This window comes from Aspergillus bombycis (genome assembly GCF_001792695.1).
Source record: "Aspergillus bombycis strain NRRL26010 chromosome Unknown contig00008, whole genome shotgun sequence".
NCBI classification, from domain to species: Eukaryota; Fungi; Ascomycota; class Eurotiomycetes; order Eurotiales; family Aspergillaceae; genus Aspergillus; species Aspergillus bombycis.
In genome coordinates, this window is record NW_019170010.1 from 201,484 (window position 1) to 225,133 (window position 23,650).

General features: G+C 48.7%; 5 protein-coding genes across 5 annotated transcripts; 3 read left to right on the forward strand and 2 right to left on the reverse strand.

Moving 5' to 3' along the window:
- Positions 1–758: 758 nt before the first annotated feature.
- ABOM_001686 (uncharacterized protein) lies at positions 759–2,176 on the forward strand (the record flags this gene model as incomplete). The annotated part of the gene is made up of 6 exons (XM_022528816.1): positions 759–953; positions 1,028–1,064; positions 1,127–1,197; positions 1,257–1,636; positions 1,696–1,757; positions 1,827–2,176. 6 exons carry the CDS (start codon positions 759–761, stop codon positions 2,174–2,176), a joined length of 1,095 nt encoding a protein of 364 aa, XP_022393252.1.
- Positions 2,177–5,332: 3,156 nt separating this feature from the next.
- Positions 5,333–7,685, reverse strand: ABOM_001687 (Zn(II)2Cys6 transcription factor; the record flags this gene model as incomplete). Its single annotated transcript, XM_022528817.1, has 2 exons — positions 5,333–6,791; positions 6,844–7,685. The coding sequence occupies 2 exons, from the start codon at positions 7,683–7,685 to the stop codon at positions 5,333–5,335; spliced, it is 2,301 nt and encodes a 766-aa protein (XP_022393253.1).
- Positions 7,686–8,194: 509 nt separating this feature from the next.
- Positions 8,195–9,959, forward strand: ABOM_001688 (FAD-dependent oxidoreductase; the record flags this gene model as incomplete). The annotated part of the gene is made up of 6 exons (XM_022528818.1): positions 8,195–8,346; positions 8,401–8,558; positions 8,619–9,080; positions 9,135–9,258; positions 9,320–9,631; positions 9,683–9,959. 6 exons carry the CDS (start codon positions 8,195–8,197, stop codon positions 9,957–9,959), a joined length of 1,485 nt encoding a protein of 494 aa, XP_022393246.1.
- Positions 9,960–14,024: 4,065 nt separating this feature from the next.
- Positions 14,025–15,384, forward strand: ABOM_001689 (uncharacterized protein; the record flags this gene model as incomplete). The annotated part of the gene is made up of 4 exons (XM_022528819.1): positions 14,025–14,240; positions 14,300–14,736; positions 14,807–15,179; positions 15,235–15,384. The coding sequence occupies 4 exons, from the start codon at positions 14,025–14,027 to the stop codon at positions 15,382–15,384; spliced, it is 1,176 nt and encodes a 391-aa protein (XP_022393247.1).
- A 2,033-nt stretch (positions 15,385–17,417) lies between these two features.
- ABOM_001690 (uncharacterized protein) lies at positions 17,418–18,442 on the reverse strand (the record flags this gene model as incomplete). Its single annotated transcript, XM_022528820.1, has 5 exons — positions 17,418–17,605; positions 17,693–17,972; positions 18,033–18,170; positions 18,232–18,318; positions 18,398–18,442. The coding sequence occupies 5 exons, from the start codon at positions 18,440–18,442 to the stop codon at positions 17,418–17,420; spliced, it is 738 nt and encodes a 245-aa protein (XP_022393192.1).
- Between the last annotated feature and the right edge of the window lie 5,208 nt (positions 18,443–23,650).

Consider the following 23,650-nt stretch of genomic DNA (forward strand, 5'->3'; position numbering starts at 1 on the left):
TACACATGTTCGGCTGCACGCCCCTATTCATTGTTGTGGACTGGAGAGACGCTTGCATAAGGGGTTCGTGTCTCAGGGTTAAGGTTGTCCTATGCATTGCCTATATATATAACATGCCTCACCTGTCCGAGTATATGGCGGCGAATACGCCTTAGCTGGCATTGCGTATGAAGAAAAATGAGAGGGGTGGACTTAACTGATCTAGCCGTCAGCGCAGTGTTGTCTATACAAGGAGATCGAGAGGACGCTGCAGTGATCGCTTCCTAACCACGCACAAAAGAAGACAAAATACATACACCAACAGCGCTATATCGCCCAACAGTCAGCACCTCCTACTAAAGCGAGATGGTTGCATGCTGCCATCTATCTTGGACGCTCTCCACCCGGTGGCTGCGCGATATGCACCCAGGTGGATCGGCGAGTGGGGCGTAGAAATCGTCCGCTGAATTGTGGTCTGGATCTGCATGAGCTTACTACTAATTTACCCCGTAATCTCGATACGGAGCTGCAGCTCTGCGACACTATTTACCGGTGGAGGATTCCACGCGTTGACGAATCGATTCCTCATCGTCCCCACCCTATTGTTGACGGATGAAACAAGCATAGACGCTGCAGGCCATTGGGGGGGCCTGTAGCTGGAATCTCCGTCCCTGTTTCTTGTACATCCTTAAGCTCCTCCAGGTGTGAATATATTTGTCTTTGTTGAAATACCCTTTCGGCCGCTTTCTTTCTTTGCAGACGGCCAGCCGGTCTTTCCCATGGAAGGGGTCTGGGAAAGATCACTTTCGCCGGAGCGAATAGCCTACCTGGCACAGTCCCGGATTCCCGAGATCATCTTCTGCAATACAGTGCTCCTCGTTATTGCGACCGCGGGGCTCCTCGTGCGTCTTTTCGTCCGTATCCGATATCTCACGGGGGTCAATCTCGATGATATGCTATGTGTGACCAGTTGGGTAGGCCAACTTCTCCGCCGCCTTGTACCTCACCTGTCTTCTCGCAATTACTGATGTACAGCCGCTTAATCAAGGTCTTTACGTTTGTTCTGTGCATTGCTTGTATGTTAAGTAAGTGACCTTGCGGCGGAGTGACAGTCACATACGGCGTGCTAACAGCTCGGCTCCTTTAGTGACCCAATATGGATTCGGCAAGCACATTGGAACGGTGGAAAGCTTCAGCGACCGGGCGATGTTCCTCAAGGTATGGGCAACGTCTGACAATGCACGACCATCCGCTGATTTCGACGGTTCCTTTCGCAGCTGGACTTCGTCACCATGCTCGCCTACGTCCTCGCCCTCGGCGCCATCAAGATCTCCTTCTGCCTGCTCTACCTCCACATTTTCCCAGGGAAGAAATTTCGTATGGCATGCTGGTGTGTGTTAGCCATCCTAGTGGCCGAAACAATTGAAGAGGTGCTTGTGGTGATCTTCCAATGCTGGCCCGTCTACAAGGCGTGGGATGCCACAGGCCTCGTGGAAGGAAAGTGCGTGGACATGACGGTCTTTTACTACGCCAATTTTGGGATCAAGCTAGCCACGGACGTAGCCCTCTTTGCAATGCCGATTCCTAAACTACTGCGTCTGAAGATGGCAGTGGGCAAGCGAGTAGGGTTGGTAGTGATGTTCAGTCTGGGACTTCTGTATGTTGCCCCTTCTCTATGCAATCAGGACTGGGAGAGATCACTAATATGCATGCTAGGGTGTGCGTAACTAGTATCATCCGAGTCACCTATTTTAATCCATTCTCCGAGGACCACACATGTATGTTGCAACAACCTGCTGTCTCCCCGTCTTGCTTTTAACTTCTTACTGACATCTCCACACCTACAGGGGTGTTGGTCGACGCAATGAACTGGTCCTGCGTGGAAGTGGCGGTCGCCATTTTTATTGCGTGCATTCCCTCCTTCAAGACCTTTATCGGCTACCGCTTCCCGACGTTACAGCGTCTACTTGGTCTCGCCAGCAAGGACGACTCCGTCGGCCCGTCGAAGCTGTACGGCAGTTCGACCCGTCGGACATACAACGGGCTATCGACTCGGGGACGCAATAGTATCAAGCTAAAGCCAGTGACAGGACACAGCAGTGCTGATGTGGAAACCAGCCACAATGGGTCTCAGGAACGTATCATGCATGCCGGGATTCAGGTCACTACCGATGTTAGCGTCCAGCAGACCGTCTAAGGATGGGATGAAACTAGCTGAATTTTATTCTGCGTCTTTTTCCCGCTCCCCTCCTGTGTCTTGGTATTCTTGACCCGATCCGATCATAAATAGTATCATTATTATTATGATCTGCCCCAGTCCAACCTTACCACCCTGACTTAATCGACTTCTCAGAGACGTGTACTCGGAATACAGTCCAGCAGTGGATCCTTCAGTCCTTTAGACTTGCGCGCCAAGTCTTGTAGTCAAACCGGTGGACCCGGCTCCACAATCCTTAAGGATTGGACGGAACTTGACTCGGTGAAACTATTTAAAACCCCCGTTTAATCTACGTCTTTCATGCTAACGTCGCACCAGTGGGAGTCTAAACCAAGTAAGACACATTAAGCCTGGTCACTGGCGGAAATCACCCGAAATGCTGCCCGGCGGACGACCTACATGTAGCTAGCGGTCAAACCTGGAAGCAATGTAGGGTTACGGAGTACGTAGTAGGAAAGTAGAGTGCAGGTGACTATTTTGACATGTCATACCTTAACCATTTTTAAACATCGATGTTTGGTTTACTCCTGGGGCAGCCGGGTGCTGGGCGTGGAAGGTAATGGTTTTGCGTCATACGGAGGGAACTACTCACCGTGGCCAGCGGCACGACTGTAAGAAATAGCTTGCATACACGAGTAAGTATCTCAGGCCCTGACTCGTCGTGGGTGTCTAGGCCAACTATGGCAGAATTTTACCTGGTGGAGAATAACGGGGACGATATCCGCCCGTTGGTCACTTGTGTGCGCTGGGAATGCTTGACGTAGCACTATGCCAAACCCTCTATCACCGGCTACATTTGCTGGAGCCGTTCAGTTGCAGTATGAGCAGTTAAACATTCGTCTGCCATATGCTAGCATACACAAAAAAACACACGTACTTCCTAACGCAACCAGCATGTTCTTCGTCCGAAATTCCCCTGTATTGAGATCCGCCTCTAGAACGGCGATAGCAGATCGTGAACTCAATTGTGGAGACCGGCTTCTCTGAAACCAGACTCCAACCAGACTCCAATCAGCACCTCGATGCACTCGGGTCTTCGACCTCATCGGCATGTATGTTCTGCGGAGTTAGTGAGCGTTTCCTAGATGTGGGCCGTGCGCCGTCAAAACTTCGGCTGCCGTTGGGTGTTTCGCTATCATCTCCACAGATTTGGTTCGTCACACCACCTTCTTAGGGCAAACGAGCTCCACGTTCTTCGGTGAGGTCTCGACTACCTGTACGACGTATGGAACTCAGTGGAAATGCTGCTTTTGGTTGTGGAAACGCATACTCATCATCGATGGCTTAAGCTCAGTCTCAATGACCATTCTTTGAAGGGGCCTGCGGGATGTCATTATGTTCCATGAAGTTGATTTTCAGTATCAGGCTACGCCTGTGCGGCTATTTAGTTGGTTCCAATTTTGAGGTGGAAAGTATTGGGATTGATCCACTTTATATATAGATATCATGGGGATAGTACCAGGAACGCGTCGGACAGTATTTTTTTAATGCGAATTACTAGGGAGTTTCACTGGGTTGGAGACCAGTACAACAATCTGAAACTCAAAATAATCGCGAGAGAGGTTTTGGGCAGTTACAGCGACATGCTGTGACATAGCTATCTTTCCAACTACTATTGTGAGAGTATACTCTCCCGCAGCCTCGACGGACAGATGTCTTCGGGATCCCCTTGCTCGCATATCCTTAAATCATAGTAACGTTTGATCGAACGGGAAAGTCCTAGGAGATACTGTTATATTCGCCACTGAGCTTGTTCGGCACTTAGTTCATCAGTCCAGCATGATAACGTATCGGTGGCCCATGTTTGTCAAACAGCGGAGCTGGGGTAAATTCCTGAAGATCTGGTATTGGCCGCTATGTTCATATAATTTAAGTAACGGAACTGCATACCTCCTGAAAGGGTGACATGACGAGGTTAATACGCAAAATGCTATTGTTCCATTGTACCTTCATCCACGTCACGCCATTTAAAGTAGTTGTATTCCCGTGCCGGATTTGTATGTCCCTGGCATCCCTTTCAACTTCACATCATTGCGTCAAAAGCAAAGCCATGCGTCGCAGAGACGTCGTCAGTACCAAGTCCCGATGACACCAACGAAATAGACTGTTTACAACGCCAACGGAGAAATCTGGCGTCCAGCAGAACTTCCATGGGGCCAATCGAGGAACCTGGATGTTGTAGTAGGCTAGTTGATTGTATTTGGGTCTAAATCACTGAATAAAACAGTTTGAGGAAAATAGGACTCGCATTCATGGAATCCTTCGTATGATAAGTCTTTCCCTGAATATTGACAAGATCGATGCATTGCAGTGCAATTGGGGAATGGTAATTCGCTATACTGTGCATCTGTGCTGGTGGACCCTTCTCGAGTAGAGCTGATCACCTATGAATACCGTATCGTACGCAAAGGACAACGCATACCAGCGCATTCGCAATGTGACACCCCATTGGGTATCGATCGTAGATAGACATGTACTGCTCCAGCTCCATACAGACAAAGAGAAAGATCGAGGCGTATACGAGGACTTTGGCGAATTGTGGGTACATATTGGATTTGGCACAAGAGCAGTGGGTGTATTGCAGATGCTGGCTGGGCTGGCTGAGAATTGCAAAAGGACAGAGGATAGCTAGATGACGGAAGACAAGAGAAAGGCTTAAGATGCTAGCCAGAGTTCAGAGAAATATATATTGTCGAAGCACCCGGCAGCCAGGGATGTGGAGGGAGACGACACAAACAGCGGGGTGATGTAACGATACACCCATCGGAACGCCCTGATGGGCCCGATATTTGAAGCGAAGGATCCAAATCCATGCATTTTGATCCTCATTTCGTCATTGCATGTTTAAGGGGCCCTTGATTCTCCAGCATGAACCTGGAACCAAACTCTTTGGCTCCATATCGTCCAGGAGCATCGAGGGTCAATCTCAGGGTTTCCACGACCTGCATGGTCCATGTATCCCTCTTGATCTGCGTCACCTTTCGTGGGGAGGCGGTGGAGCTGAGAAAGAGCACCAACCACGCAAATAAAAATAGTCGACACCCCGCGGCCCCATATAACAGATATTTCCCAGTATATCTAAGGATTGGCGACAAGGTATACCCACATATCGCTTAGAAAAACCTAATTGCAAGGCTAAAAGACTTCCCCAAAGCTAGGGCCAAATATCTCTCGAAATAAATCCGCAAACCCGTCGCCCATAACGTCGTTGTCCATCCCCAGTGTAGAGGTCGTTAAGTAGGGGTCATACGGAGATAATAATGGATCCTGGAGATGTATATCCGGCGGCATATCCGCCGTGCTACTGGTGTTTAACGAGCGTTCTCCCGAGAGACGATTTGAGGGAATTTGGGTGCTATTACTGTTACCATCGTGGTCGTTTTCCGTTACGGAAGTTGTAGAAGCCAGCCCGGCCGCTCGCGTCCGTAGGATCATCAATAACTGCTGCCCTAATATAGCAGCAATCCCGAACCGGTGTGATGGTGTTGTTCCAGCGCGTTCAAGCTGGAGTGCAACCTGTGCCAGTAACGCGAGGAGCTCTATCTCGCCACCCGGCCGCCCCTGGTATACATACTGGAAGAGCTTCAGGGCAAGAATAGCGGTGTAAGATATCATCGCCCAGGTCGGAGCAAGCATGCAGTATAGTTGCTCCCCGATCTGTTGAAGGTCGTGCACAGCGACTTCACAGCAATGCACTGCGGCCTGGAAACAGTCCTCCCGCATGATGTTGAGATCGTGGTTGCTGCTGATAGAAGCTTGCAGGGCGAATGATAAGGTCCATAATCGGTTATGGAGATATACGTGATGGAGATGCACATCTGGCAGCGGTTCTGCAGATGGGGCGATAGTGTATATCCATGTCTTCCGCCACGGTTCTAACGTGGCATCTATGAGGTCGCGCACCCAATGCGGATTGGCATGTGACATCCCTGTCTGTCGCTGTAGTTCCGCGTGTAAGAATGCCAGGTGACGACGGAGAATGATGAAGGCAACGGTGTGTTTGTCCGTCGAGTCTGCTAGTGGATGCATCCACCAGCGCTCGATGTTACAGGTCAGGTCGTTTTCGGGGATGGCATTCATTCGTCCGGAGGCGCCGCTATTCGCTCGTTCCCAGAGGAGGATACGTAGCCACGTTCTCTCCCGATTGCGAACTAGTCGCTGGATATGTATTCGGTCTTCCCGATCGCAATTAGTGGGTGAGCGTGGTGTGCAGTTCGGGGTAAGGTTGACATCGTTAGATGCATATGACGGGGACGTCTGATCTAGCCCCAGCTCGGCCGCCACGCCAAATGCATACATGGTATATAGCCATGATCGCTCTTCCGACAGCATTCGAGCTGGGGTGGCCGACAAAAGTGAAATATAATACCCCTGCACTATTTCCACTGATTTGAACCCGGACGTATGAACATGTCGCGACAATTTCTCGCCATGCAGACGGAGTCGCTTTGCAATCGCCGCGGACCCATGATCAAATTGTGCCGTGAGGGCGAGCATCCATGTAAACAGCAGGGCCGACTTGGACCGGACATAGTCCACGGTGTGCAATTTAGGGTCAAGGATGCCATTGACTCGATGTAAGCGCATGAAGTAACTATCGCAGATTAGCACAGGAGAGGTGATCCTACACAGTACGAGGCTCATACATCGAAAATAAGTGGTAAGCCTCCTCCATTGAAATCAACCCTAACTCAACAGGGTCCAGGTCTGGGCCAATATCTCGTGGTGGGCCATCATCGGAAGAGCGAAAATAGTCAGTGCACTTGTGATTGCTTGTCGGAGTCGTAAACAGGGCGTCGAGTCCACTCTGTAGCGATTCTTCACTCAATTGTAGGCCTAGTGACAGATGCCCTGGCCGGTTAAGCATGCGATTCGCGATACTCGTCGAAGACGGAGACTGTCCTTCATGTGCCGACTCAGCGTTGGACACCGGAGTGTTCGGTATCGATTCGGAATGCATGGCCCCGGAGGCAGCGACAAGCAGTGCCAGCGGATTGCTAACAGGATCGTTAATGACATGCGAGGCCATTCCAGCTTGTTGCATGGCGTTTGACTCAGTCACAACCGGACTTCTAGGCTTATCCTGAGTCGTGGCAACTTTCGCATCGATAGGTCGGTACGACTGATCCTCGTTGCTTTGCATTTTCGAGCGCAGCAGATCGAACACTTGCTTCTCTGCGTTCTGTACATTACCAACCTCCCCCACGCTGTTTCTCGAGGTATGCTCCCTTTTTAGATGTGTTTTCATCTGATGATAGGCCTTCTCAAGTCCCTGATATCGACCAACCGCTCCTGGTCGGCGTCCCAAGGGTCGGGAAGGAGGAATACTACATGTGCGGCCATTCCGTCTGCACCGATCGCATGGCATGATAGATCCTTCTGATTGACTCGGACGGACACATCTCATCTTCAGCTTGCGACATGCTTCGCAGGCTACCGTGGAGGGAGGCCGGTGAGTCTGTTGTCTCGTCACTGGTCGACTAGCCATGATCACATCGAATTGACTATAAGTCACGAATGATATAAGGATACTGAAAGGGATCCACCAATTGCTATAGTTAATGGGCGTAGCCCTCGCTGGTACTTGAGATAGTCGGCGATTGGAATTTGCGGGGATATTTTCAATGGAGACTCATAACTCGTTCAATCTCTCCATCTGATCCACTTAACCTCTTGGCATGGACATGGAACTGTGTGGAATGACTCGATCACGTCCTCCTGCATACTATCACAACTTGAATCTGTAGGTATCCTGCTGGGGAAGTGATCGCATGGTGATGATAATCTTGAGTTGTTGTGAAGTGATGGCCCTTCGATTGGTTCCAATGCACAAAGAATTCACCGGGTGTGGGTCCTCCGGTCTATTTATTTAGACGCCGGAGTGATGTTTATATACGGCCCTTAGGTCAGTACAGGGTTCTTGACATGCACAAAGCAATTTGTGCTCTAATTTCTTTCTGAATTTCAAAGAAGCTAGAATTGACACTTTCACTAGATATGCAAACCATCTCAGTCGACGTCCTTGTGTGCGGTGGTGGCATGTCCGGCATGGCCTGCGCTGCCTTCGCCGCCGAGTCCGGGGCCAAAGTCCTGGTGGTTGAGAAGCAAGCCGTTGTTGGTGGATCGTCAAATTACTCTGCGGGGATGTTGTACGTTTCCAGACCCTTCTCCTAAGTGTGAAATACGCTACTCATGACATCTAGCTGGGCCCCGAAGAATTATAAGAGTTTGCGATCGTGGGTACCAGCTGGGGATCCGGAGCTGCAAGCGGCGTGGATGAAGGACTACTTGCCGGCGGTGCAATGGATGCGAGAGAACGGGATACCGACAGCAAAACGGTTCGATGGAATCATGACAATCGGTATTGATTATATACATACAAAAAGGACTATAAGTACATTTAAAGCTGACAACGACACAGGCATAGGCTTTCCCATCAAGATCCCTCAACTCCACCAACATCACCAACAACGCATACAGAATAACAACACAGGATCCGAGATCTTCACCAATACCGCCGTCGTCAAACTCTTTCAAGAACAGCCCGGTGTGCCGGGTTCACGTGTCGTCGGTGCGATCATTCGCCGTGATCCAGTAGATGGCGCGGGCGCTGTCTATTACGAAGTCAAGGCTCAGCACATAGTCCTCGCCACGGGAGGGTTCCAGGGGAATACAGAACTGACATCGATGCACCTCGGCCAGGGAGGGGACAACATCTTTGTGCGCTCGAATAGAGGATCGGTAGGAGATGGATTGACGCTGGCCACCGCGGTGGGAGCAGGCACAAGTCGGGGGATGAATACGTATTATGGCCACTTGCTGGCGGCGCCTCTGCGGGCAGAAGAGGTCGATCCCAAGGACTTTTTGCCGCTGGCACAATATCGTGCGTACGAATCCAATCGTGGTTTGTTGTCCGATGATTAACACGTGCTTTCAGAAAGCAAATATTGCCTGCTCATCAACGAGAGCGGACGGAGGTTTGCCGACGAGACAACCGGGGACGAAGTTGTGAATCAATACCTCGCGAAGCAGGAGAAGCGTCGTGGATTCCTTCTGTTCAAGTATACCTCTTCCCTCTGTCAGCTGTACTACAGCCCAATAACTGACCTTTCACACCCTCAGCGACCGAACAAGAAGACAGCACTGCGTTTCGGCACCGTTTCCCAACGCGGGAGAAATCGACCGGCTCGAAAAAGCCCGCGAACACGGATGCAACGTCGCTAGCACTCCCTCCCTAGAAGGGTTAGCAGAGATCCTCAATCAGTGGGGGGTAGATGGCCCGCAAGCCCTCCGAACAATCGAACAGTACGATCGCATCATACGGCTGGGCGATAAGACATCTACGCTCGACGCGCCGGTCGGAAAAGCTGGAAAGCCTCCTGTTCCCTTGGTGGAAGGTGAAGGACCATTCTTCGTCATGGAAGTCCAACCATCGTACATGCCCCCGATATGATCCATGCTTGGCTAGAGTATTGACTCGGACAGAATTACGTTCACCTACGGCGGCGTTCTGATCGACACCAAGGGCCGTGCCCTGACCCCCGATAAGACTCCCATTCCGGGTTTACTGATCGCAGGTGTCGACAGCGGGGGATTTAGCAACCTGGGATATGCTGGCGGTCTCGCGCTGGCATTCGTCACGGGTCTCTGGGCTGCCAGGACCATCGCGACCGAGCTGAAGTTACCAGGGCCGCAGCTGCCGGCGGCCGATTTGCGAGACGAAGTATCGGACGAAGAGCCGGTCATCGCCAGTCGGCTATAGCTCGCGACATGATGAGGTGGCTTCGTGTGAGTAGGATGTGTACATGAATTGATGGACAGAACAAAGAAAGAAACGCCTGCTATCGTAAAAGACAATTGATGCTCAAGTCCAGAGTCCGATCGCAAGTCATTGTAGGTACTAAAACAAAGGAAAATGAACTCAAGGGAACAGAGCACTTTGATTGTCAAGCTAAGAAAAACCTCTCCCTTCCAGTCGGTGCAGAAAAGCTATATAAGGGAGCTTCTGAACTCTCCGAGGGCTTTCTTGATACTTCCATATGCTGAAAAAACCGCGGGTAGCGTCATGTTCGGGTCATAGACTCGTGGCAATTCTCACGATTGGGTTGCCACTCGCGCCTCGATTGACTTCGACTTATAATAAGCGCCGAGCTTGAGCGAATTTGCCTCCTCCATAATCCAATCTAATGCTGTCCTCATATCCCATGACCTCTCTGCTCGCTGTGAAGCTTGGTCTGCCAACGCCAGACATATCGTTCTTCGGCACGTGGTCTTAAGGATCGCCAACGGGCTCTTAAATGACTATGGTAGGATGTAACTCTCAGAGCTGAATAGTCACCGATCAGCACATGTCGCCCAGGTTGGGTTTCTCTCTTTGGATACTATCTCTTCTAATGGTGAGGTCACGATCCATCAGAGTTACGTCCAGCAAGTCCGAGCACCGTCGCCACAAACGGCTACAGCAGGTAATACGTCTCTTTACATCGATGTAGATTTAATCTACTCCGTCTTGACTTGTTTGGCAACCCAGTGGTTCAAAGTAGATAGTCTCAAGTACCGGAAGATGTGCAGGCTAGGGTATAAGAAAAGGAGGTTATGGACTTGATCAGCATACCTTTTCTGGTCACGTTGAAGCCACGGAATCCAACAGCAGTGGTGAGTATATCTCCAGCGCTTAGGGAATTAGATATGCACCGTCTCGCTATCAGAAAAGGGCGCATAAGTATATTGGACACTTTCCGCCACCGTTCTTCTGTGATTTAAAGAATTATTTACAGCTAATCTCGTAAAGACGAGTAACAAATACTAGATAAAGCAGAGCCTAAGTGTTAGGATGGTATTTAGAAGATTGCACCAGCGACATTGAACCAGCGCTCTACTAGATGCCTTATGATTTGCAGAGGTATTTGTTTCCAACCTTCCAGAACGTAGGACCGCCGATAGGGCGCAAATGTCCCACTTCCATGGCAGGGATATTACATATATACGAGAAAGGCGATATATGCCTACGCGTAAAAGGCTTCTTCTGTGAACCAAACCTGCACCTTTGGGTAAGCTAATGACTACCTCCAGCGTGTGAATGCTTGACCTACACCTGGGCATATACGCCACAGCCATTCCAGACCCTAGCCCTTCACAGCAACGAGCCGCGGAAGCGCGCCTCCAAAGACGTTCAGGACAATGACCTACTTCTGCCAAGAGCTTTGAGGCTGGTTTCTAGGTATAAGTTTGCCCTATCCTTGTGGAAAACACTCAGCCCCCACGTGTTGCTCTTGCTTCGGCAGATGCTATACCAAGACACCAATCCGACTTTAAATCCGTCCAAATTACTGTCTTTCATCCACATGTCTATGCCATCTGCGTTGTGGAAGATCAGAAGCCAATCCCCGTCCCTTTGACGAAAGTAAACCCAAGGACGCTCTATCACGTCTGTTGGCTTGACACTCTGGATCCCTACTATTCGTGTAATAGCTATGCAGGCTTGTTCAACTGTCTCGTAGCTGGGGTACAAGGGATTCAAAGGATCGAGCTGTGAGCCTCTCTTTCTGACGTGCAGTACGCTAGTTCAGGAGCTACCTGGGTCTTACCAACCCAGACGGGGACCGGCAATGGGAAGTTTTTCTAGCTCGCCGGGTGTCGATATTTATTATTCTAACTTGTAAAATCTATCCCATCGGCCGATGAAGGGTAGATTTCTTCGCATACAAGGTCATTTCCAAGGCCGTGGTCCTGGGGCGTAATACTCCGTACCACCCTCCAAGAAGATTACCGTAGACTCCACGATTGGAAATGCTAGCTCATGTTGGGTGTGGGTTTCTAAGTGTGCCACGTGCCAGTCAGTCCCATCGGCGGAGTACTCGCAAAAGGGAGATAGCTGGATTGGACCTCAGCAGCACTTTGTGCTCATCCTTCTACCTGGTGTAGGCCTCCCTAGGTCCAATTGGAGAAAGCAATATGGCAGATGCTGATCTTCCAGGGTAGCCGTAGCACTAATTTACTATAGCTCTAAAGATCTACGGGTCAGTCTGGCAGGGATCTTCTGGCAGACTAGAGGGGGATTGTGTACAATCGATTTGACCTGTCTTTCGTACAGCACACCGGGCCGGATAAACCATCTTATCGGGCCTATCGCATGTCCAATATCAAGTGATGTCAAGATATGTCTCAAAGGCTTCAATACCCTGTCAGAAATTGAAGAAAGTCTCTGATTTTTTTCCCCCTTTTCCAAGTGTTGCAGGTGAGATGGACCCCCTCCAACGCAATGCACAATGCCCTGTACCCTAACGTGGTCTCTTTAGAAATCCGTATAGTGGACCTCCCCATGCCACTACATTAGTCGACATCTTAGGAGCGGGATTCTGAAAAAATGGCAGGTAGATGATCATCGCAAGCGCTTGATATATCTGCGCTTGAAATGTTGAGTTGCAAATTGCGGTTTCGGAGGCGACTACAAGACCGATCCAGGTTGGCGACTACTAGTATCTGGCACTATTGTAAAGGCAGTGTGTCGGTCACACCGCTGTTCTATCTTATCCCGATGTTCATTGCTCACGTAATCGCACATAACATTCCTACACTACTCCGTACCGGCTGGCATGGTGCATGAAAGAATGGAGATCTTGTCTGATTCGTCTAGGCCATGGCAGACGGCCACCTAATATATGTACGATACAGGATCATGCGATAAGTAGTGAGTACAACCCCATTACACTATAAGGCACGTTAAAGTAGCCTATAGGCAGTGTGCAATGTGCATCGACGGCAAAGCTAGTGTGTACCCTTCGTGTACCTTACAACTGTACGCAGTACTACCTACGTGTATTGGTCTGCTCTTTCCATCTAACCAAATATAGCTCGATAAGTAGAAATGATTGGTTATACACCGAGTTAACTTAATCGACTACCCGGGGGCTTCAGCATCTAGGTAGTTAATTCAAGTAGACTACTAAAAGACGGGGTTTGCGGCGCGCCAAAAAAAACGATGCGAAGGACTGAACGCAATGTTGAACGCAGGAGATAGTTATAAAACAGAATAGGCAATTTCTTCAAAACTAACCTTACTGTAAGCAAGCGTGTCCAGACAAGTGGCAAGTCCATTCCCAACTAGGCCGAAAGGTCACAATAATCAGGCCCTGGGGTCTCATCTGCCTGGATCACACGTTTTACATCTACACCGTAGACCCGGTCCCCGGGGCCCTTCTACTAGCATTTGGTACTGATGGTTCTTACCTAGCTAACAGGTTTTCTGCCCTGCCAAAGGAGAGCCAGTAAATAGAAATAGTTAGACACTATCTTCGAGAATACAGCAAACATGAAAAACACAATCAATCAATGAAATCTAAACGCATTACGTACTTTGACGTATATGCCTTATGTTGGCCCCACAGTAAGAATGTCGCTTAGGGCACGGTAGATCGCCTACTCCGTAGAGAAGCACAAATCAATGAAATCATCGGGATGAACTCTAACCAGTTGTATCCATGGTACCCCGTAGACCGTAAATGGGAGGATGAAACCTCATCTTATTCGTGCCGGCATGCCTTCAGAATTCGATGTAACGAATTTCGGCCATCTGCAGGAATTAAGGTTCAACATTCACAGTTCATGATCGACGCAAGCGTCCAATTTTATGTCTTCGGCTTCTTGTACGCCAGCTGTTCCATGGCTTAGCTGAGAGATCTTCAAAGGCACCGTGTTGGGCATGGTTGCACCCAAGTCTAGATCAATACCTTTAGCGGGGGTGAGGAACATCTACCATATATCTAAGTTAACAACGTCCCCTGATTATATTGAACTAAGAGACGGCAATCAACCTTCAAGACAAGACATGCTGTACCACAAGGACACTGCGCATACTTTACAGCAACCCCATCTTTACATTTCCATTTTCGGGGTGTACTTGCTCTGGAAATTATATCCGATATGGCCCCTGAAGTTGGTTCTGCCCGGTTGTATTTCGACCAGCATCATCCTTAGTGCCATCTGGAGTATGTGGATATATCCAAACTTCCTCGATCCGCTTCGCGAATTGCCAACTGTGAAGGTAGCTCGCCCAAGATATGTTGAGCTCTGTCGCATCTAATCCAGTTCCAATTTTACAAGGGATACTTCAACTTCATGCGCATCATCTGCGAGTACGACCGCGGCCGAACGCCTCTGGAATGGATGAATAGATACCCGACTGCGCCCCTGATCCGATTCCGAGAGTTTGGCATTTACAACTATCTGGTACTGGCAGACGAGGGAGCTTTGCGAGATGTGTTGGTGAATAATTCGTCTGATTTCGAGAAACCAAAGGAAGTTCGAGCCGTAGTCTCAGGCATGGTCGGACATGGTTTGGTCACATTGGAGGGGTCCGACCATCGAACGCTACGCCTCGCCATCGGCTCGGCGTTCAATCTCCATAGTGCGCGGATGTTTTATACCGTTATCTGGCAGGAGGCCCGTGAGTTCCTCGCTCGATTACAGCAGGACATGGCGAAAGGATCGTCACATGATCCGGCAGTTGATGGAGTGATTGACGTTAATAACGTCTTCCGGTAAGACCTTTGGGCCCACATCAATGCCCTTTTATGTTATGTCACTTGGTCAGCGGCTAACAAGTCCGAGTCAACTGTTTATCAACATTATCGGAATAAGGCTTGTAGGAGACCATTGGCGTGGAGTGCCTGATGGAGCACAGAAGGTTGGCGCTGCGTTTGACAAGGTCCTGGAACCCAGTTTAGGAAATCTTGTCTCCTTTGCGATGTACATTGTCTGTCCACGCTGGATTAGTAGGATCATTCCCGGGGGCAATATGGCAACGAGAAGAGCCGCAAAAAATGATCTTCATGCATTATTTGTCAGTCTTGTGCTACTGCAGCAACAGGACAATGCACAGAAGGAAAAAAAGTCATCACAGCCCAGCCTGATCGGTTCAATGACACGACACTCATATACAGCTGACAGCATCGTAGGGCAAATCATGCAAGACTTTACTAGTGTGAGTAGAATGTCCAGTTGTCATCAAAAGAAAAGAGCTGACAGTCGCACCGCAGTATGAACTCTTAACCTTCACGATGTGCTGGTGCTGCTATGAGTTAGGTCGCGACCCGTCGCTTCAAGCTCGTCTTCGCCGTGAGGTGAAAGACGCTCTTTCTACAGAGGAAGAGGGATCATGGTCCACTCTGGAGTCCCTCCCATGCTAAACGCATTATGTTTGGAAGTACTCCGTCTGCATCCCACTACAGCTGTGACTGCTCGACAAGCTATCCGGGATACAACGATTGCGGGCGTAAAAGTTTCCCGCGGCACTGGAATAATTATCAGCCCCTATGCCATGGGTCGGTGTCATCATATATGGGGTCCTCGGGGCAATGAGTTTAACCCTGAACGGTGGCTTGTCCGCGATGAACATGGACAGACAAAGATCGACCCTACCGGTGGCACCTCTTCGAAACATGCTTCCCATCCATTTCTTTTCGGTCGACGTGAATGTCTCGGAAAGGAGCTTGTAATGGCTCAAGTACGATGCGTCATCGCTGCTGTTATTGAGCAGTTTTCTATAGAGTTGCCAGACCCTACCCGGCATAATCTTGTAGGTGGAATGATAACGATTAGGATGCTCAGTGGGATGCATGTACGGCTGAAAAGGATAAATTAATGTACCTTGGCGAGATACTGATAAGTAGAAGTGCAACCTGAGTCGGGCAATCTTCATCTACATATACAGTTACTACTCATTGGCATCGTGCCTTCGTTTCGCTTTCATTTCCTGCTTGACAACCCATATTAAGGACGCTAGAATCATTGTGGGCTTTGGAAGATTCCCCCTTCTGGGAAAGTAGTACATATCATCTATCTTCATAGGAAATCTAGCATCCCTCAAGAATTTTGTATGTTCACAAAGGCCATTACCCATACTTGGAAATCTGCTTTCACAAATCCGACTTAGAGTAGCATTTTCATGGAGTAGAGGAGGATAATAAAGACCCTTGCCTTTCTCGCTGCGAATATGAAAAGAATAAGCCCAAAAATGCGGATGTTAACCGCAGCGATTTGTATTTAGCGGCGTACAACCTATAGAGAGTTCTATATGATGTCCAGTAGGTAAGAGTATACTGGACCTTCTGTGGTATATAAAAGACGTGAACGGAGAAAACATCATTTCGGAGTTCACTATCTCAACATGCCTAAATGACCTGTGGGAGATCTAAGAATGTGTTCCTCTTTTCTTCTTATTAAGTGATGAAAAGGGAGATACGTCAGGGTCCCCTCAAAGGCAATGCGAGATGCCCAACGCAGTTGAGTCCAGAAACACACCATCACCGCCCAACTACTTCTCATGGGGGTGGGTGCAGAGCAAGACTTTGAATCTTGACAAATGGTAAATCTTAGAAGGTCAGATGCTGTAATGCCTCAGGCCTCCCCCACAGCGAATTAAGAATTATATCTCTGTAGTACTTGGCTCGTGAATGGACTTTTTGGTTATATATCCAAAACTTGAGATAAGTTATAACGAATTGGGGATGTGGTTTAGTGGTATAATGTTCGCTTAGCATGTGAAAGGTCCGGGGTTCAATTCCCCGCATCTCCATCTTTTTTTCTTGCTATTATTTTAGCTACATGTACAAGAGGGGTTAGAATAAGTTGTGGTGTGGTATTTTATTTTTGTTTTCCCTATTCTTACGCCTGCCTCTATCGTTCTCATGCTCGCCGAATTGTTCTTCGTACATCGAATTCACTAGTGAACTATATTAATCCTGTTAAACACAGACGGGCCTTTCTCCCAATACTATTTTTATCCGTTCAAATATTCCTTTTGCCCCGCATAACGCTCTATCAAGGTTGTTCATGGTCCGGCTGGAAATCTACTCTTATGGTTAACTAATGTGGGTCGGATCAATATAGACATAGCTAGCTATCCTACAGTTACGTATTGTAAGATTAAACAAAAACCCACCTTGATCAATGTTTCATTGACTACTCATAAATTACCCAATGTGCGTTACGCACTAACTATGCCAGGTGGGTGAACAGTACTTCCCATGCGGGGCAATCCTTTTAGTCGCTGAGGGGGGCTGTACACACAGTTATACACACATAATCTAGGCTCGTCTTGGCTTCACCATATGGTTACTAGCCTCCTGCTCCACGTTGAGGTGCGAGCTCATTGCCGGAGACTCGGTCCAAAGACACATGCACCCTGTGTCGCTAGGACTTGCCACCGGACGTGTTACCTTTAAAGGTCGCTGTCCGCACTGCCCGAGAACACAAGCAAATCCTCAGCGTCAAAGGGCTCATCCTCCATTGGAGGAGGCAAGTGGGACTCATCTCGGTGGTGAAGGACCTTGGGTCCCTCAACCCCCTGCTGGTGTGCATTCAGGTGCGGCTGCTCAGCCGTTGGAAAGGAAAGACTCAGTCCCTGAGCTAGCGCCTGCGAGGTGAGATGTGGACACTGCTCAACCCCTCGCTGCTACTGGTACGGCGGCTTGTGCGCCTAAAAGGTGAGAGCACCATGCTGCTCAACCTCCAGCTGCTGTTGGTGTTGTTGTTGTTGCCGCTGCGGGTGCTGGTGCGCCTGCAAGGTGAGAGCTGGACGCTTATCAACCTCCCGCTGCTGCTGTTGCTTCTTGAAAGCTTGTTGACGTTGCCGCTCATAAGCAGGCGGAGGTCGGTCCGGCTTGTTTTTCCGGCCGCCTTGTCCTCCTTCCTGAGCTATAAGGGCAGCCTGGTTGTTGGACGAAACCGGAGAAGCATGGCGGTCAGGTCGCTGGCATTTCCGACTCATTGCGAGCTACCACTATATTAGCTAGCCCCCACGGGCTTTCTGCGTTATTTCCAAAAGGTCACTCACCAGAGCATCGACGGCGTTCACGACGGATCGCTCAAAGTGCCCTTCCGAAGTGTGATCGTACTCCGCACAGCAATCACACGGTCTATTCTGCCGCTTTGTCTTCTGGTCAGACCGCTGGGGGTTCCGACGCAAACGAGTCTACCCGACATATTAGCTCGTTCACACGAGCGCTCTGTGTTGTGTCCAAGGTGTTACTTACCAGAGCATTGATTGCTTTCATAAGAGTCCGCTCAAAATGCTTATCCGTGGTATTGTCGTACTCCCCACAGTACTGGCATAGTGTATCCTGCTGTCTGTCAGGAGGGGGGTTCTTCCGGCCTCCCCCCACGTTTACCGGGGAGCTTACCACCACCACCACCGGCAACCTGAGGGTCAGGAGAGGCCCCGGAGTTCTCCGCTGCTGTCTCCATGGCAGACGGGGGGAAGAAGAGAGAGACGAAAGGGAGGGTATTTGAAATACGCCTCGTGGAATAATTAGCTGCTTGGTAACAAGGAGTTACTAGTCGCTGGTGGTCCTCGATCAAAAGTCAACGTTACGGGCGAGGAAGGAAGTAGAAGGAAGCAAAGGGTAGAGAAGAAAACAAGAGAAAGAAGATACAGAGAGGGTGCGTCTGCGTAGCAATACAACGCATCGCGTCGAGCCGCACGTAGTGACACAACAGGGTAATATTCACTGCCATGGACCTGTTCATGTTTGAGCATTGCATTCTGTAGATGTAACATTTCATCAGTCTGCGGTTTCATCCTTCCCAGGTTCGAAGATACCCTGGGATTGGTATCCGCATTGGCTTCTATGCACGCTATCCTCCTTTGCCTTACTCTAAAGGTTTCTTCTATGACTCGTATACGTGCTTTCTTACCCTCTGTGGTATCGGTGATCATCAGTTAGGCATGTGGATCTTTTACAACCATTAAGGTTATTCTGGCTGGTTACTCTAAAGCTCCACCAATCAAGTAGTTATTCGAATCATAAATGTATAACAGATAAGGCAGTCTCGAAGGAGACTCATAGAAACGGAACATATATAAATTCCCGTCCAACGTCCCAAGCAGTGTCAAAGTACTGAAGATCCGCAGGTCTATTTGGCTATGTCCTGGCCAGCCCCATCCAAGGTAGAGTCGTCGAGCTAAGCTGGAAGAGGAATGGCCGGACTCAAGGCCATACCATACGCAGTGTTATTTTATTGTAGATCACGACCTGTCAAGGCGTGCTTTGTGATGTGGAGCTCTTGGCCACGTGGGAAAGCCTTGTTTTCAGATATTGCTGCAACTAATCTGAAGGTATGCAAATAATACTATATAAATGGGAAGAAAGGCGTGAGTTTAGTATCAGTGTCGGCACAATTCCAGATTTCGTTTACTTCCTCCATACGACATCAGCTTTATACGGGCTGATCTCGAACAATAGTATACTTTACTTGGTTATAAGCCCTCTTCCGGTGGGCAGCACAAGAGTTGTCATAGAATTCTCTTATATTAGAGTTGTACCTAACCCAGAAACGTCTCAGTATCTCCCTATCCGGCCCGTGTGAAAAGTATCGCCAAAAATAAAATAATCACTCCTGCCGTACATGCCATCATTTGAAGTCGTACAGGGTTATTGAAAACAGTCAGGTAGGCAACACGAAGATGATAACTCTGAGGGTCGTTCCCTCGGGGAAATGGCGCCAATGGTACAGGTACGTCAAGAAATTCGCAAAGAGGGCCCCACCCTTCGCAGACGTGGAAAATGAGGAGGCGATGCGCCGGCACAAGCCGCTTGATCAACTCATAATGTTCATGGAAAGCGTTACACCCGTTTTTCTGAAAGTCCCCCCAAAGAAAACTTCCCATATCTTTAGCCACATTGGCCGACTCCACCAAATCCGCAGCCCAAGCGCTCTTGCGCCTATGGCCGCTGCCCCCCAGCGTCGACTGCGGATAGTGCAGTCCACCGTCCTGCCCACGGACCTGAGGACGCAGTGTTAGGTTGCTTACAACCAATCGCCGAGATCTGGCTCACTTGTACTCACTGATGCCACTCATCCACATCCCTATATGTAAGAATCACCTTCGCTTCTGGATATGCTTGGATCAACTCTGGACCAAAACATGCCACCGGAAAGTCACCACAGACAGCCTGGATTCATGTTATTGATGTCTGTCATATCGGTCAGAGTTTCCTGGGCACCTAGGATTACCTGGCTGTGACCTATCGCCTTCTCGAATTCTTTGCGGCCGAATGGTTTCCCAACACCACTATATTTGGCAGACAAAGCCAGATACCAAAATCTACAGTCTGCGGGATTTTCCAAGCAGGAAAACCCATGGTAAGGGTTGGCGTATCCTAGAATTCTCAGTGCTTCCCTTAAGGCTGGGTGCAGTTTCATATCAGTTATTGTTCTTTGACCGGTCTGGAGCATGGCTGTTACAGTCGGTCCCGGTACGGCAAAGGCCAAGGCCAAGCACTTTCATATGTTCATGAGGACAGGTTCTGGATTGGCTCATGTCTGCGACAATTGCGATGTTCTACATGAATGGGAGTAGGGTACTCTGTGTATATTATAAGAACTAGTCTCATTTGCCGTCCGAGAGGGCAGCAGTAAGAAATTGTTTTCGGAAATGTCCAGGAATCGTGCGAAGATGTGTCCCCCTTGCTTGACGAAGGGATAGAATGTATACGTTCTTCAAAACTTTTGTCACGTGGCCCTAGTAATGGCTGAGTTTCTGCAGGTTGTTTCTGGCAGATTGGAACCTCCGTCGGATAATTCCCTTGAAGTCGCTGACTTCGAGCTAGCTGTATTAAATTGAGAAGTCACCCTGTTGCTTATTGGACACACGAAACCCTCTGCCCCAAAGGTGGTTACCTTGTGTGGCTTGGCGGTTTCTATATAAATTTCTTCTTGCCTAAGGCATGGCGAACCCTTGTGCTTACGCAGTAGGGCAGACCTTTAATAAAATTGACGAAAACGGCGAAGTTTATCTAACATAAGGTTAGCATAACTCTATTATACCAAATATGGATATCTAGCTTTGTGGTGACTTTGAATGGCAGTGATCGGCCCAATGAATCCAGTATCCATCTACATGTCACTTACCTAAGATTTCCGAATGACATTGTAGTCCCTATAAATTGAAAATTAACCTATGTCGCTCTCGTAACTCGTTCAATCTTTCCATCGCCGCTCTTTACCTCTACTGAATTACTTCAGAGGCATTTTGTCAGTCAATTATATTGATATATGAATGACATACCGGTTATACAGCTACTTCCATCGAATACCTTAACTTAGGCCGGTTGTGTCGTTATGATACGCCGTTGATTCAAGACAGGCACAGAAACCTGGTAACGGCGTATTGAACAGAATGGAGGGAAATAGGACGTATTGCCGGGGATATTATGCAGATTTCAGAGGCCAGGGAGATGATACACAATGAAACACTCACCCAGTGCGCCTGGACTAAACATCGTCTGCTATATAGACGCATTCGGTGTGTACTGGAATGAGTTATCGGCTAAGGAGGCTCAGGATATTCCGTGGGTCTATCTGTTTGCGACTGGACTGTTTGCCCTGTAGAGCAGAGTTTCGTATGGGTACGACTTGAAAGGTCCGAGGCGAGTCCATCCTGTGTAGGCAAACCACCATACTGCTAATGCATGTCAGTATTACTATACAAACCGCTTGTTCTTCATCAATGGTGACCCCGTACGAGCTATGCTGTGCGATCTATTCTGGTTCCTGTTCTTCCGCTGGCATGTAGATCCATCTATATCGGTATTGCAGTGGCTTTCCGTAAACCACACCGTTCCATTGATCGGACTCCATGAGCACCGTTGGAATATGATGAAAGGGTTATCATCGGGTATCGGTTCTCTAGTCGTTAAATGCCATCCAGAAATAAAGGCACGGTGGATAGCCTGCGTTACATGGAAGACTCAGCTTTAACAGGTAACCATGGCGGTAGAGCTCCGAGGGCCTCAAATGGAGCTGGTACCCCGCATATGTCTGGTTCTTCGTCTACGATAGGTACGGTATAGTAAGAAGGAATCCATTAATATGAAATTCAGAGAGGATATTCTTTCCATATGGATAGATAAAAAAAAAGAAAAGAAAAACATACAACAGGAGGGATTCGCTGGTGGTCACCCACCCAACTACTAACCTCCCGGCGTGTGGCTTAAGTACGGCTGAGCGGACGGGAAGCCCTGTTCTCCACACCCTATGGTCGTATGTGTCAGTTTTTCAGTTGCAGAGGTTTATATATGGTTCTAAATATGTAACATGGAACTGCCGTTTCCGCTTAGCAAGGTATGCACATACGCCTGCCAACCCTCTCGCACATCATACTTCAACCGCGATATTACATTAAAGGCCTTGTTAAAAACGTGCTTTCAAATGTCCTATGTCCTCTTCTCTACCATATGCTCAAATCTCTAATGTATATGACAATTTTGAGTGATTGGCGATATCCGTAAGTTATAGTTACAACATCAGCGGCAATATATATTTCTTCGTCCGAAAGTACGTCGAGAAGTCTACCAGCCCCGGACAGCATAAATGTCGCATTACATACTAAATTAGTATTACTCTTTCCAAACAGCCAAAGTATTGTATTATACGTCAACTGCTCCTTGACTTTGACTTTCTTTGCGTCGAATGATATGATCAACCCGGTGTTGTCAAGATCCAGCTCTACTCATCCACCATATGAGGACAAACATGTTGGTAAGGTCGATAGATGAGGGATGGTGAATGGATGCAGCGAGAAGGGCATCAGGTGGACTGTGCATGAATAGTACTAACGGATTTACTTTTCAAATTCCCATTGCCTCCTTTGCCTATTGTGTGGCGGCCATTCATCTACAGACTGATGATAACCGTAGAATACTACTTGTATAGCCCGATTTGATCGGAAGACTGAACCTGTGGCCAGTCGCTGCATTCGCAACTTCTGAACGCAATCCAATCTTGTTCTACAATACCCATACTTCGGCTACTCACAATGCCAAGCCGGATTTTGGGATTGAATAAAGCAGAGACCTCCATTTCTATATGCACTCTTTACTCCCAGCCTTCATTGCTAACCCTTGCCGGGGAATGTATATTTGTGCCAAGGAAGACAAAGTAGCGAATATATACTCCCTCATCACCAGATACAATTGAATAGCTATGTCCACTCCCCTTCTTATGAAGGGTTTCCGGTCCTATAAATTGCCAAGGGATTTCCACTGTCTAGACTTCTCCAGTACAGCATCACCGATTACCAGCAGCTCTCATAAAAATCACGCGGCTTTTTCTGTTTCTTGCCAATGTGAACAGAGCGACAATGTACCCTGTGCGACCCTCAGAACCTGTCGGACAATGCTAGGGCTCGACACAGTCAAGATGGGGTCGAAAGCGGTTGGTCTGAATCATGGTGACGTCTACATTCCGACAAGAACCTGTGGTTGAGCGAATCTACTGAGATCAACGCCGTGATTCCCTTGGAGTGGACAAAAGATCTCGAATAACAGAGTGAAGGGTACTAGTGCTACTACTAGTAGTAGTATTGCCTACATACGATATAGATATACTACATAGGACCCACTGCGTCTGCGTACTTCCCTTTATTCGCCGTTAAGCCGCCAGACAACGACC